Source organism: Halichoerus grypus, chromosome 1 (genome assembly GCF_964656455.1).
Source record: "Halichoerus grypus chromosome 1, mHalGry1.hap1.1, whole genome shotgun sequence".
Classification (NCBI taxonomy): Eukaryota; Metazoa; Chordata; class Mammalia; order Carnivora; family Phocidae; genus Halichoerus; species Halichoerus grypus.
In genome coordinates this window covers 198,289,530-198,304,693 of record NC_135712.1, presented here as the reverse complement: position 1 = coordinate 198,304,693, position 15,164 = coordinate 198,289,530, and the positions used below count along the sequence as shown (strand labels likewise).

The 15,164-nt window shown below is 42.1% G+C and overlaps 1 protein-coding gene and 1 pseudogene across 3 annotated transcripts in view; both read right to left on the bottom strand.

Annotated features, from left to right (window-relative positions):
* The window catches only part of IP6K1 (inositol hexakisphosphate kinase 1), a 55,509-nt gene that overhangs the window by 7,997 nt on the left and 32,348 nt on the right, over nt 1–15,164 (bottom strand). For 2 of the 3 annotated variants that reach the window (XM_078078119.1, XM_078078127.1), the window contains exons 2-3: nt 13,347–13,696; nt 2,174–2,384 (exon numbers count right to left, since the gene is read on the bottom strand). In XM_078078119.1, coding sequence (XP_077934245.1) covers nt 2,174–2,384; nt 13,347–13,569 — 434 coding nt within the window. In that variant the 5' untranslated portion in view covers nt 13,570–13,696. Of the gene's footprint in view, nt 1–2,173; nt 2,385–13,346; nt 13,697–15,164 lie in introns of those variants that run through there. The other variant, XM_036123861.2, reaches the window with a different exon arrangement.
* Nucleotides 9,564–11,980, bottom strand: LOC118555642 (aminoacyl tRNA synthase complex-interacting multifunctional protein 2 pseudogene; annotated as a pseudogene).

Genomic DNA, 15,164 nt, shown 5'->3' with positions numbered 1-15,164 from the left:
ACCCCTGGTGTTACCGCTCTGGTCCTGGTGAAGAAGCAAGCTCCACTCCGGGAGGTAACTCAGAGCCTCTGCGAATAGGCCAAACAGAGGTCGGGGCCTGCAGACAGAGCTGTCACTTTCAAAGCAGAGCCCTGAACTCGGACACAGGCAGACTTTGATGTTATTCTACGTACACTGGCTTTTCATCAGATGATTCATGGAGCAAATTCTATACCTTTGGAGACCAAAAGAAAGCCCACTCTAAAGAGCTCTTGAGAGAAAGGCATTAATGCCGGCTATGGGCTGGAGGACTTGGGGAACATTCCTTGTCACTAAGCTTAGGTCCCACCTTCATCAGTGAAGAGGAAGCCCCTTGGGGAATGACAAGGAAGCCCTGAAGAAGTGCTTCCACAGACTGGAGTCTATTTTCCACAAGAACACTTAATACCTGGAGACCCTCCTTACTACAAAATGGGTATTTCTCTCCTTGCATCAGGGATGCAGATCTGGCTAGAGAGGGCCCCTGACTGAGGACACGGGAGAGGACACATCACACACTCAGGCAGAGTCTCATGGGGTTCTGTGCTCCTCGATGTGCATCCTCTTCCATCGATGGGAGCGAGGAGTGCTGGAAGGCCCTCGGCTCACAGCTTCAGCAGCCAGGGTGAGCAGCATGTGTTGCTGAACTGATCTGACATTAGAGATAAGCTATGTGCTGCCACATCTAAGAAAAGTCCCAAATCCAACTTTTGAGTCACAGATCTTATTCACTGAAACTTATTTTTGAGTGAAATAATATACTTAAAAAAATTTTTTTTTTCTTAAGTAATCTCTATACCAACGTGGGGCTCGAACTCAACAATCCTGAGATCAAGAGTCATGTACTCCACCGACTAAGCCAGCTAGGTGCCCCGAAATTAAATATAAAGTAATTTAATCATACAATTTTTATTTCACTTTGTTCCAGGAAGCTCACATTACTTTTAATTTCTTTTTTTTTTTAATAATTCAGTGGGTTTTTTAAAAATATATATTTACAAGGTTATAAAATATCACCACTATCTAATTTTTAGGACATTTTATCACCCCAAAAACAATCACCATTAGCAGTCACTTCCTATCCTCCTCTCCCCCCAGTCCCTGGCACCCAATAACCTGCTTACTGTCTCATGCGTTTGCCTATTCTGAACATTTTCTATAAATGGAATCACATTATATGTGGTTTTTTGTGACTGACTTCTTTCACTTAGCAAAGGTTTTCAAGGTTCATTCCCACTGTGGCTCGTATGAGTGTGCCATTCCTTTTTATCACTGAATAATATTCAGCCTTTATTCATCCATTCATCAGCTGACGGACACTTGGGTTACTTTCATTGTTTGGCTGTTAGGAATAATGTTACTATGAACATTTCTTTGCAAGTTTTGTGTCTGAATGTATTTTTTCAATTCTCTGGGTATGGGCTGCTATTCCCAGGAGTGGAATTGATGGGTTTAGCTTCCTAAGGAACTGCCAAATAACTGTTTTCCAAGGTGGCTGCACTATTTTACATTCCCATCAGCAATTTAAGAGGGTTCCAATTTCTCTACATCTTCATCAACACTTTTATTGCCGGTCCTTTTGATGACAGCCATCCTAGGAGAGTTCACATTTTTTGCATAAAATATCAAGAAACATAACTCTTTGTAAACTATTTTCCTAATCTATAAGAAAAATCATTTCCACTGGAATAAACTAAATTTTAGGTGCAGGGAAAGGGTTAAGAGCTGATCTCAGAGTCTCAGAGAGGTCAAAGAACCTCTTCCAGAACCCTTAAAGAACACTAGTCCAGTCTCTCACTGCCTTTAGGCAATCCTACAGGTCAGAAAGCAGATGCAACCTCACTGTGGCCCAAGGCATTTCAACCTCATGTGTGAGACATAACAAAGCTGTAGTACACAGAGCACCCACGGAGAGTCCTTGCTTCCAAAGGGCTGAGAGACCTTCACTCTCTCTTGACCAGCTCCATCCATCCTCAGAAGGTGGCATCACTGGGGTGATGTGACACGCCCAGGTGGGCAGCCAACGAACACCAGCCATCTTCCCCCAACCTTGAGCCCTACTTCCCCAGGGTGTGTCAGGACTCTAGAGATGCCTCGAGTGTTTGTGCTGCTAGGACCAGACGTGCACCTTCAGCCCTGCTCACCACCCCCTTACCTCTCAGAGGTTTCAAGGGACAGGCTGGCTTTCTCCTCCTTGTGGTCACTGCCACTGCCTGATCGGTGCAGGCTCCGGCGGGAGTGTTTGCGCCGAGGTTGCTCCCGCTCTGGTGTGTCATCCTGCTCCACAGTCTCACTTTCCACATAAGGGTAGGCCACCAAGTTGATGTAACCATCACTGTCTCCCTCAAAACAGACAGACACCACGCCTGTTGAAAAAAAGGCAGCTAGTCAACAAACGTCTACACAGGCTGGGTCTATGCAGCACAGACTGCTGGTACTTGCTGTCCCACAGCACATCACCTGCCTGAACCAACTGAAGATGAATGTAGGAACAATGACCAACAGACACCTTTCCAGAGCACAGCTGACCACGCATCCCGACTCAAAGTCTGCTACTTATCCTCTGACCGTGGGTAGATCGTGGGTAGAGCGGGTATCTATTTCCCACTCTCTTCTATAGCCCCGGCACTTCCAGTGACTGACTTCTGTACCATCCAAACTGCGTGCGCTGGAGACACCCACACCTGACAGGACTTAACCCTCTCCTTATTTAACTGTTCTCTGATACTGCCATGTCCTGTGTCAGCGTCTCAATCTGTTTCCCTCTGCCTGGCGGTGCCAGAGAGACATTAAGACTTCTCCCTGCAAAACAGTCCCCAAAGTAAGTCTTCTGCCCACACTAAGCATCAGGTTTTCTAACCTCACCAGACAGAACCTCTGCTTCACCAAACCACTGGCACTCCTAAGTTGAGACACCTTTCTATTCTCCGTGCTTCACTCAGGCAGAACAGTTTATCGTGTCCATTTTTTACCAGGTTGTTCGTAGTTTCTTCTGAATCATTACCAAAAGAGTTAAAACACAACACCTACAAACCTAGCTCAAGGTTTTTTTTTTTAAGAAAGAAAAGAAACAAGAAGAAAGTAAGAAAGAAGCCCAGGGGCACCTGGGTGGCTCAGTCGGTTGGTTAAGCATCTGACTTCAGCTCAGGTCATGATCTCGGGGTCCTGGGATCGAGCCCCATGTTGGGCTCCCCGCTCAGCAGGGAGTCTGCTTGTCCCTCTCCCGCTGCCCCTCCACCCCACTCATGCTCTCTCTCACATAATAAAATCTTAAAAAAAAAAAAGAAAGATAAAAGTCCAGGCTGCCTATCATCTAACTTCCACATCCAACCTTCTGTCAGCTACATTTCTGTTTTCACACACTTGTGTACAAAATTGGCTCTATAATCTGAACATAAGTGAGAAGCTTTTATAAATAATATGCCAGACCAAGAATATCCTTCTCTTTGGCCCATTTCCTTCTCCAGGTAGGTACTGCCTCACTCCCTGGGCCCTTTTAGAAAAAATTCCTGAAACATGAAATTGATTCTTTTTTCTTACATTCCCACCACACTGCTCAATGTACACTGCACTTCAGTGGGCCTCACCCCTGTACCCTGGCTGGTTTATACAGATGGCTGCCTCTCCTGCAGGTATTCACCTCTGTAACCTCCTCTCTTTGTCTTCCCTAAAACCTCAACTGTTCCGGCCTGAATGCCCTCTGGTCTGCAAGCTTCTCGGTCTCCTGGGCTGCCCCTTATGCTCTGACCTAGAGGGTCCTCTAGGCCTGCCACACAGCTGTCGTGCTGACCAGCCTGAGGGTCGTTCCTTCTATCCTTCTATGGTCTTCTACTTCTCCCCACTCTTGGTTTACTCCTTATTTGAGTGGAAGACATCTTCAGGTCGATTTTCAGTCCTTTGCAGGACTTTATTCTGCTCCAACACCTGACTGACTGAAGACAAAATTCTATGTAGTCTGTAAATAAAGACAGTTCTACTTCTTCCTTTCCAATTGGAATGCATTTTATTATTCACTATCTGGCCTAACCACACCGGCCAGAACCTCCAGTAACATGTTGACTAGAAGTGGACAGCATGAACATCCTTGTCTCGTTCCTGATCTTAGGGGGCAAAGCAATGGTTTCGTCGTTATGAGGCTAACTGGAGGTTTTTCATAGATGCCCTTAGTCAGGTTGAGGAACTGTCCTTCTAGTCCTAGTTTGCTGCTGTTGTTTTATCAAGCAAGAATGGATGCTGGAGGGACACCTGGGTGGCTCAGTCGGTTAAGCATCTGCCTTCAGCTCGGGTCATGATCATGGGGGTCCCAGGGTCCTGGGATCAAGCCCCATATCGGGCTCCCTGCTCAGCGGGGAGCCTGCTTCTTCCTCTTCCTTTACCCTTCTCCCAGCTCTCTCTCAAATAAATAAATAAAAATCTTAAAAAAAAAAAAATGGATGTTGGATACTGTCAAATGCTTTTTCTGAATCTGCTAAGATATAGATGGTTTTTCTTTTTTTAGATTATTAATATGGAAATTCCATTTAACCTTTGAATGTTAAATCTACCCTGCATTACTCAGATAAACCCTACCTGGTAATGATGTATTGTCCTTTTAATATATTGTTGGACTCAGTCAACTAAAATTTTATTCAAATTTTTTACATCTAGATTCATGAGGTCCATTTATTTTCTTGTAGTGGCCTTGCAGAATGAGTTGGGACATACTCTTTAAATTTTTTGGAAGAGTTTCTGTAGAACTACTCTAAGTATTTCTTTCTTAAATATTTGGTAGAATTCATCAGTGAAGCTGTGTGGGCCTGGAGTTTTCTTCACTAGAATGCTTTAAACTCCAATCTCAATTTACTTGATAGCGCTATTCAGAGACTCCCATTTTTTTCTTGAGAGTTTTCATAGTTTGTATCATTCAAGAAACTGTCTCTTTCATCTGTGCTGTAGAAGTTATTGGCATAAAGTTTTTCATAATATTCTTTTACCTTTAAATATCAGTAGACTCTACTGACAGCATATCTATCATTTCTGGCATTAGACGTTAATGTATTCTCCTCTTCCTGATCAGTCTAGCTAGAGATGTTCTCAAAAAAATCAGCCTTTGGTCTTTGGTTTTTCTTGATTTTCTTAATTTCTGCTCAATTTTCTCACTGAATTGTCTTTTTCATACAGATTTGCATTAATTTAGATATAGATATATATTCTGGAAACTAATCCTTGATCAGTTATATGTGCTGTAAACATCTTTATCCATTTTCTTTGAAGGTATATTTTGATAAATGTAAGCTTTAAATTTTACATGTCAAATATATCATTATCTCCTTTACGATTAGCTCTTTTATTTTTGTCTTGCAGGCTCATCTAAAGCTATACTGGAAATCTGCCTTTCTCCTGAGGCACACACTTTTGAGTACCCTGACAGAGCACAGGCAGACACAGAGCATCACACCTGCTATGGGGAGAAATGGCTGTGCTGTGGGTAGGCCAGGAAAAAGCTCTACCAAGAGTAGATGAGACTTGGTAATTAAATGAGCCATGCAATCGACCATTAGATTAAGGAAAAAATATTTTTGATTCTGACTTTTTTTTTATTTTTTTAAAAAAGATTTTATTTATTTATTTGACAGAGAGAGACACAGCCAGAGAAGGAACACAAGCAGGGGGCAGTGGGAGAGGGAGAAGCAGGCTTCCCGCAGAGCAGGGAGCCCAATGCGGGGCTCGATCCCAGGACCCTGGGACCATGATCTGAGCCGAAGGCAGACGCTTAACGACTGAGCCACCCAGGCGCCCCTGATTCTGACATTTTTTTTATGTCATTACTCACACCTAGGTAGAATGCAGACAGGAAAATGAAAATCAATGATCTTTTAATTCATCTGATATAAGTCCTAACTTTCTTGGCATTTGTAAGACTAATTTCAATAGACACTAAAGATCACATTTGATGAAGGTTTTGTTATTTTTTAAAATATACTCTTAAAAATTATAGTAAAAAATATGTAACATAAGTTTATCATTTTAACCATTTTAAAATGTACAATTAGTGGCATTAAGTACATTCACAATGTTGTATATGATTATCATTATTTCCAGAACTTTCTCATCACCTCAAAGAAAAAAATCTGTACCCATTAAATAATAACTCCCCCTTTCTCCCTCACCCGAACCCCAGGTAACCTCTAACCTACTTTGTCTCTACAAATAGGCCTATTGTAGACATTTCATATAAATGGAATCATGTCATTCTCGTCCTTTTGTGTCTGGTTTATTTCCCTTAGCATAATTTTCCAAGATTCACCCATGCTGTAGCCTGTATCAGAACTTCATTTCTTTTTATGGCTGAATACTATTCCACTGGGAATATGTATCACATTTTGTTTATCCATTCATCTGTGATGGACACATGGGTTGTTCCCACTTGGGGCTATTGTGAATAATGCTTCTGTGAATATTAGCTTATAAGCATCTGTTTGAGTCCCTGTTTTCAATTCCTTTTTTTAAGACTTTATTTATTTATTTTGAGAGGTTTTTTTTGTTTTTGTTTTAAATATCCTGTTTTCTTTTTTTTTTTTTTTAAGATTTTATTTATTTATTTGACAGAGAGAGAGACTAGAGAGAGAACACAAGCAGGGGAGTGAGAGAGGGAGAAGCAGGCTCCCCACTGAGCAGAGAGCCCGATGTGGGGCTCAATCCCAGGACCCTGCGATCATGACCTGAGCTGACGGCAAACGCTTAACCGACTGAGCCACACAGGCGCCTCCCCCCCCGCCCCCCGTTTAACTTTTTGAGGAACCACCAAACTGTTTTCTGTAGTGGCTGCACCATTTGACAACACGTATTTTCCTTTTTTTTTTTTAATTGTTATAGCCATCCTAGTGGGTATGAATGGTATCTGACTGTGGTTTTGATCTGCATTTCCCTAATGATTAATGATGATGTTTCATGTGCCTATTGGACATTTGCATATCTTCTTTGGAGAAATGTTTATTCAAGTCCTTTGACCATTTTTGAACTGGGTGTTTCTTAACTCTTAACTAGGGGAACTAGTTCTTAGAACACCCAAGCTTTTTTTTTTTTCTTTTTTAACCTCAGAACTTTTGCTTAGGCTTAGAACGTTTCTTTCCATTGCCCTTTGCCCACAGCTGCTCCTCACACTTCAGTCCTTCAAGTCTCCCCAGACATTCCTTCCCTGATCATCCTATCTGGAAGCCTTATTATTTCTAATTATAGAACCATACTTAAGCACTTCTCAAAATCTATAAATTGTTTTGTCTATATGTTTATTTACTCTTTCTCACAGTAGCATGTTAAGTTCCCTGAAGGTATGGTATTTTGTCTTTTACATCAATGAGCACAGAGCCTGGTATCTAGTAGATGCTTAATAAATATATGATTAATGAATGAGGGAAAGTTTTACATAAGGATACAGAAGCCTAGAACCTCACGTTCAGTACCAGATGCAGTAACACCTGATGACTGCAGCTGGCAATACGAAATAAATAAAAATCCCTCTTCAAACTTACTGCCAAAACACAGAATATCATTGACATTTTTCCTCAGCTTGGTTGAGTTTTAAAAACACCTGTGCTCCTGGCAATAAAGGGATATGTGTGTTGTGTAGGATCGTATTTATACAGGTATTTTCTAGACCTGTCTGCTGAAAGGGCCTAAAAACAATGATACTCCAGTAGCAATCAGTCCATCTAATGTCAAGATCTTGGTTTTTCTAAATACCATTCCTACAATAAAAGGAAGCAAAGCTCCCTGGAGAAATGGTTGGTTCCTGAATCGGGGCAGGAAAAATAAAATATGAGCCTGGAGCATCCTGAGGTAATTGAAAGTAAAGAAGTAGTCAAAAATGATGGGGGTATGTGTCACAAGCACACAAGAGCCAATTAAAGGAGTCCCAGTGGCCACATCTAGAATATGAGAAGTAAAATATCCCTAAGCCCAAACTGACAGATAATGGGTGAGAAGGGACAGTTCTTCCTTATGGGATTGTAATTCCTTTTAATTAATAGATATAGAAAGGAATGATGGAAACAGAAGTCACCATTAGGCACACAACACAGTAATAATTGTCACAGGCAAGAACCACCAAACAATTCTAAAATTAGTGGGCTAAAGTACTATAAGAAACAGGATATTTAGGGGCACCTGGGTGGCTCAGTCGGTTAAATGTCCGACTCTTGATTTCGGGTCAGGTCGTGATCTCAGGGTGGTGATATCAAGCCCCATTTGGGCTCCACGCTCAGCTGGAGATTCTCTCTCTCTCTCCCTCTGCCCCTCCCCGCCCCTACCCACTTTCTCTAAAATAAATAAATCTTTAAAAGGAAGGAACGAACGAACGAACAGGATATTTAGAAAGTCTTAAAGTATCTCCCCATAGGATATTCATTAATTACAATAGGAAAGATAGTAACTTTACAGTGGAGAAGCCTGGGAGACACCACCTTAACCAAGTGATTGAAATTAAATCACCAGTAACAACGCACGTATCTTCTGACATGAAGAACTGAGAGGACACAAGATCACTTCTGTTGCCCAAGATATATAACCTCAGTCTAATCATGAGAAAATATAAGGCAAATTCAAATTTAGGGACATTCTACAAAATCACTGCTAGTATACTTCAAAAGTGTCAAGGTCATGAAAGACAAAGACTGAGAAACTATCTCAGGTTGGAGGAGACTAAGGAGGAGTAAATGCAATGTGAAGTGAAAACCTGAACCAAAAGAAGAACGTAAGTGGGAAAGGAAAACTGCCGAAATTTGAATATACAGATTAGTTATTATTATTATATCAGGGTTCATTTCCTGGTTTCGGTTATTATAAACTGTACTATAGTTAGGTTTTTAAAGAAAAATTTTTAAAGATTTTATTTATTTATTTGAGACAGAGAAAGAGAGAGAAAGCACAAGCAGGGAGGAAGGTGAGAGGGAGAAGCAGACTCCCCGCTGAGCAGGGAGGCCGATGAGGGTGCTCGATCCCAGGACCCTGAGATCATGAGCTGAGCTTTAACCGACTGAGCCACCCAGGCACCCCAAGAAATTTTATTTATTTATTTGAGAGAGAGAGAATGAGAGAGAGAGAGCACATGAGGCGGGGAGGGTCAGAGGGCGAAGCAGACTCCCTACCAAGCAGGGAGCCCGATGTGGGACTTGTTCCAGAGACTCCAGGATCATGACCTGAGCCGAAGGCAGTCACTTAACCAACTGAGCCACCCAGGCGCCCAAGAAATTTCTTTTTACTTATTTATTTACTTATTTGACAGAGACACAGCAAGAAAGGGAACACAAGCAGGGGGAGTGGGAGAGGGAAAAGCAGGCTTCCCGCGGAGCAGGGAGCCCGATGCAGGGCTCGATCCCAGGACCCTGGGCTCATGACCCGAGCCAAAGGCAGACGCTTAATGACTGAGCCACCCAGGCGCCCCAAGAAATTTAATACAATGCCCATTGATGCTTGATGACTGGCTTAAGTGAAGACTTTGATTTTAGTACAAGTCACTTTATCAACAATACGCATGAAACAGCACTCTCCTTAAAATCTAAAATCAGTTACTGAGATTCACTTAAGGAGCTCGGGGGCAGTAGTAAAGGGGCCAGGTTCTCACAGGCCCTTATCCGTCTCCGCACGTTGGCCGGCACTGTCACACGGCAGCCTCCCGTCTGCCAGGGCACAGACCACAGCACAACATCGGCCACCAGGAATTCAGTCCCAACAAGTCAGGATGCTCTTTCCAAGAGCAGAGTTCACAGAGTCAAACACAGTGGCTTCTTCTTTACTGCTTCCCTGTTCTGTTTTGTAAATTTTAAGATTTATTTATTTGAGAGAGCGCATGAGCGCATGAGCAGGGGGAGGGCAGAGGGAGAGAGAGAGAGAATCTCAAGCAGACTCCCTGCAGGGCATGGATCCTGGACGTGGGGCTCGATCTCAGGACCCTGAGCTCATGACCTGAGCTGAAACCAAGAGTCAGATGCTTAACCAACTGAGCCAACCCAGGAGTCCCTACCTACTGCTTACCTCTTTTAACTGAAAAATAGCTATTATCTACCCAGGTATCTACAACGGTTAAATTTACAGCATTATGCTTTTGGCCAAACAGAAGAAAAACTGTGCAATGTTCCTTTCTCCTTTGAAGACAGACATGATTTGGCCACTGAACTTCATCTGAATCTTCGGCACCTTCTTCCACATTAGATTAAAACCCAGCTGATATTCATGACAGGGCTGTTTTTTAGTCGGCTCGCCAAAGCACTTAAGAAGGCTTTCTGGCACACTGTTGACTGCTGAATGCATGAGAACAGTGGACAGGACCCTGTAGTGGTAACAGAGCAGCTGGGACAGCACAAGAGGGAGGGGAGGTGGGGTCTGTGTTAATCATGATCTTTCAGTGCCCTTGTCTTTCAATGCCCCATAATCTTTTTCAAGCACTAAATTTAAGTCCCAGGCATTGGCTGATAAAGCCGTAGGCTCATCAGCTTGGATTATGCTGGTTACATCCAAGTCCACATCTGGTATCTCAATCATTTTGGAGCAACCATTAACTGCAGCTTTCAATTCATACAGACATTTTTAAATATCTTGGTGGGACTCAAGAGCTTGAAGAGATGGGTCAGACTTCCTGCACATGGTCTACAACCAGGTAAGGGAAGATGCATCACTTTATGATAGGGCTTTACCTGGTACACTGGCATCACGGGAGCATTAGAGGAAGCTGGGTATACAGGAACTCTAATTTTTTTTTTGCAGCTTTTCTATAATTTTAAATTTATTTCAAAATAAAAAAACAAAAGCCCTGTGCTGTTGGGTTTTCATATATATGAACTGGACCAATAATAGCTGCAATTTTCTTTGAATAAATTGGGCTTCATTTGACTTAATAAGAAAGGATCAAATTTTGGTTTAACTGTATATTTGAGAACATACACTTATTTTTCCTAGTAAAAATGTAGCCCAAGGAAAGAAAATAGATACTAACGATTTGCTATGGTTTTTAAAGACTTCTGTTCCCCAGTCTGAGAGAAAGTTGCAGGGAAAAACTGAACCAATGCTAGGGACAATCCTTCCCTGGAAGGCACCTTGAGATTCAAACTTGTCCCAGTTCTGGTGGTTGTGATTTAGAAAACATTTCTCTGGAGCCAGGGCTCAACTTCCTTTTAAGAGATTTTTTTTTTTTCCTTAGCATGACTCCATGAGCTAACAGGGCTTATAGTTCTCTATCTGGTTTTGGCATATTTATAGCAGAAGATTTGGCCATGAATGTGTTGAGTGTGGAAGAGTAGGCGGCTGAAGCTGCATTTATAAAGCATTTGTAACTGTTGTTCTTAGCCACTTAGAGACAGCAATGTGTTTGATTCTGGCTTCTCTCTCCTTTTACAGGCTTAGAATATTCCTTCAAATTCAATATTCTTCTGGTTCTGTTTTGAAAATAGCAAATAGACCATCGAATTCAAAATTACACAATGGACTTGAATATGCATTTCTCCAGAGAGATACACAGATGGCCAACAGCACATCAATATCATTAATCATTAAGAAAATGCAAATCAAAACCACAATCAGATACCACTCGTACCCACTAGGATGGCTATAATAATTTTTTTAAAAAGAGGAAAGTACATGTTGGCAAGATGTGGAGAAACAGGAACATTCCCAATAAGAATATCAAATGGTGCAGCCACTACAGGAAACAGTTTGGTGGTTCCTCAAAAAGTTAAACAGGATTACCATACGATCCAGCAATTCCAATCCTAGCTATGTACCCAAAAGAACTGAAAACAGGATCTTTAAAACAAAAACAAAAAAACTCTCTTTCTCCCTCTCTCAAAATAAATAAAGTCTTAAAAAAAAAAGAAGAATTGAAAACAGGGACTCAAATGATGCTTATAAGCTAATATTCACAGAAGCATTATTCACAATAGCCCCAAGTGGGAACAACCCATGCGTCCATCACAGATGAATGGATAAACAAAATGTGATACATATTCCCAGTGGAATAGTATTCGGCCATAAAAAGAAATGAAGTTCTGATACAGGCTACAGCATGGGTGAATCTTGGAAACATTATGCTAAGGGAAATAAGCCAGACACAAAAGGACGAGAATGACATGATTCCACTTATATGAAATGTCTACGATAGGCCTGTTTGTAGAGACAAAGTAGGTTAGAGGTTACCTGGGGTTCAGGTGAGGGAGAAAGGGGGAGTTATTATTTAATGGGTACAGATTTTTTCTTTGAGGTGATGAGAAAGTTCTGGAAATAGATAATGATAATCATATACAACATTGTGAATGTACTTAATGCCACTAAATTATCATTTTAAAATGGTAAACTTTATGTGTATTTTGCCACAATAAAAAAAGAGTTAAGGAAACAAAAAATACTGATATGGACTGGTTTTTCAAAATTGAGGATCCCTTAGGCAAAGGATGGTGTAAACATGACTAAATTCATAACAGCTTTGGGAAATTAAAAAGCAGAACACCCCCCCCGGCCCAAATTTAACTTACACATGGTAGGCAATCATGAAAATGTATAAACACAGTGACAAAAATCAGAGTTTAAAATAAAGTGACTTAGGGCGCCTGGGTGGCTCAGCTGGTTAAGCGTCTGACTCTTGGTTTCGGCTCAGGTCATGATCTCAAGGTCCTGAGATTAAGCCCCATGTGGGGCTCCAGGCTCAGCATGGAGTCTGCTTGTCCCTCTTCCTCTGCTCCTCCCCTGCCTCCTGCACTCTCTCTCTCACAAATAAAAATAAAATCTTAAAAAAAAAAAAAATTAAAAAATAAAGTGACTTAATTCTGATATATATTCATGGGTTCTAGTCTATAAAGTCAATTTACATTTTCAAACATTATTTTTCCTTTAAAAGTTAGGACTTCCATGCATCCCCAGTCACTGTGCAAATTCCTTACCATCAATTCAATCCCCCAGCACATACAGACACAGGCTCCATACAGCCTCCTTGCCAGCTGCCTCACCGCCTCGACCTGGAAAGCATCCAATCCTTCCTCCCCTGGGACCAGAGAAGTACTTCTCCTCTCCTAGACCATCCCAGCAAACAGGGCAAACCACCTTGCTAACGGCATGCTCTTCACAAATAGGACTTAATGCTGTGAATTCTTCTCGGGTTTACCTATCAGTGAATTCAGATTTTTAAGATCTAAAGACCTCGCTGGTACTTTCGGCCTCAAATTTTGCTTAACAAAGTGACTTCGCTGCTTTGAGACAACAGAGACCCACAATCATATCACATGGCCAACAAAACAAGGAAAACTGAGCTGAGGGCCTGCAAAAGCCCAAGGCTGCTGCTCTCTCGGAACCGGCCAGTGACTGACCTTTGTACTCCGGGGTGAACTCCTTCATTTCGGGAGGAAGGGATTCGTAGAAGCGCTGCTCCCGGGAGATGAGAGGCTTGCATACAGTGTGGTCGTCGTAGCGCATCATGCTGCTGTGTCCGCCCACCTGGTGGATGAAGGGCTCCAGGAGGACTCCCCGGTCTCCGGCCCGACTTGCGTTCTTGCCATACTGCCCCACTTCCATGGTTTGACAAACACACATTGCGTTGGGGGCCAGTTGCACTCTGAGGGCAGAGGATGCAGCACATGGGCCACGAAAGGAGAGCTAGGCAGAAGGTCCTGGTGAGCTGAAAGCAATGGTCAGAGTCTGTTCAGCTTATTCTTCTTTCCTAAAAGAAAGGAGAGAGGAAAAGAGGGAATCAAAACAGCTGGCAAGCTACAACTTCCCTGGCGTTCACAGAACATCTGCTCTGTGAGTAAGAACGGGATTCTGAGGGCGTCTGGCTGGCTCTGTCGGTTGAAAATGCGACTCCTGATCTCAGGGTCATGAGTTTAAGCCCCACACTGGGTGTAGAAATTACTTTAAAAAAATAAAATATTAAAATATTTAAAAAAAAAAAAAAAAGAATGGGATTTTGTTTTGTTCCCTGCTATGCGTTCCCCCAGTAAGTACAATGCTGCCTGGTGCGTGAGAGGCAGGTGGCAAGTTTTTCTGAATGCTACAACTTTGGTCTCCTCCATCCATTTTTTTTATGCACAGAAGCCCACATTTTCGTCCTTTCCTAGCTATCATATAACCTTCCACATTCCCTAAAAGGTTTGATTTTAGAGCTACAATATGTTAACAGTCATCAGAAAGGCAACTATCCCTGTTTACTTCATATTCAAAGATAAGCATTCAGGGAAAAAAACAGAAGGCAACACGAATTCATCCTGTTCAGACTTCTCACTATATCCAGTAATGGTAAGGGTCTCTCGCTGACTCAAGGAAGGGTTTTTGAGAAATCTGGTCACACTAGATTTTCAACTTTTCTGCTGAAGGCCAAGGAGCAGGCAGGGAAAGCCATTCCTTGCTGAGTTGTAGCATCATAAAAAGGGTTTGCTCTTCCCAAGGAAATTTAGGCTTCTGATTTCTTCTACTTTAAATCTACGGCCATCAGTCCAGTGCCCCAGAGCTTCCCTTTCTGTATAACTCTACACCAACCAGTAGGACAAGGAAATGCCTTTGTACTTAAATACCTTGTAATGTCAATTTTCTCTCAAGAAAGTTAAAGTAATGGGCAACTTCCCTAATACTGAATATAGTTTGAAGTTAGGAATGTAGCAGGCAGGACTACATCTGAAAGATCAAGACTAAAAAAGAAAAAAAAAATTTTTTTTTTTTTTTTAAAGATTTTATTTATTTATTTGACAGAGACACAGTGAGAGAGGGAACACAAGAAGGGAAGTGGGAGAGGGAGAAGCAGGCTTCCCGCTGAGCAGGGAGCCTGATGCGGGGCTCGATCCCAGGACCCTGGGATCATGACCTGAGCTGAAGGCAGACGCTTAACGACTGAGCCACCCAGGCGCCCAAAAGAAAAATATTTTTAAGAGCAGGAATATGGCTTTACCTGAAAGAGATAAAACATTATTTTTCTTCCAAACCTCATAATCTATGGGCAAAATAGGCTACTGAAGAACCCTGCTGCAAAACTGCAAAATTTTCTTACTTCAAAGCCGCCCAGGAAGCTCTGTTCTATTTCACGGCTATCAACAAAAATAAATGATTTCCCATTCCCCTAACCAATCAGCACCACTTCAAAGCACACAATACACATTTTTGCTTACCTATCCACTTTCTAGTCCTCCTTCAGGAGA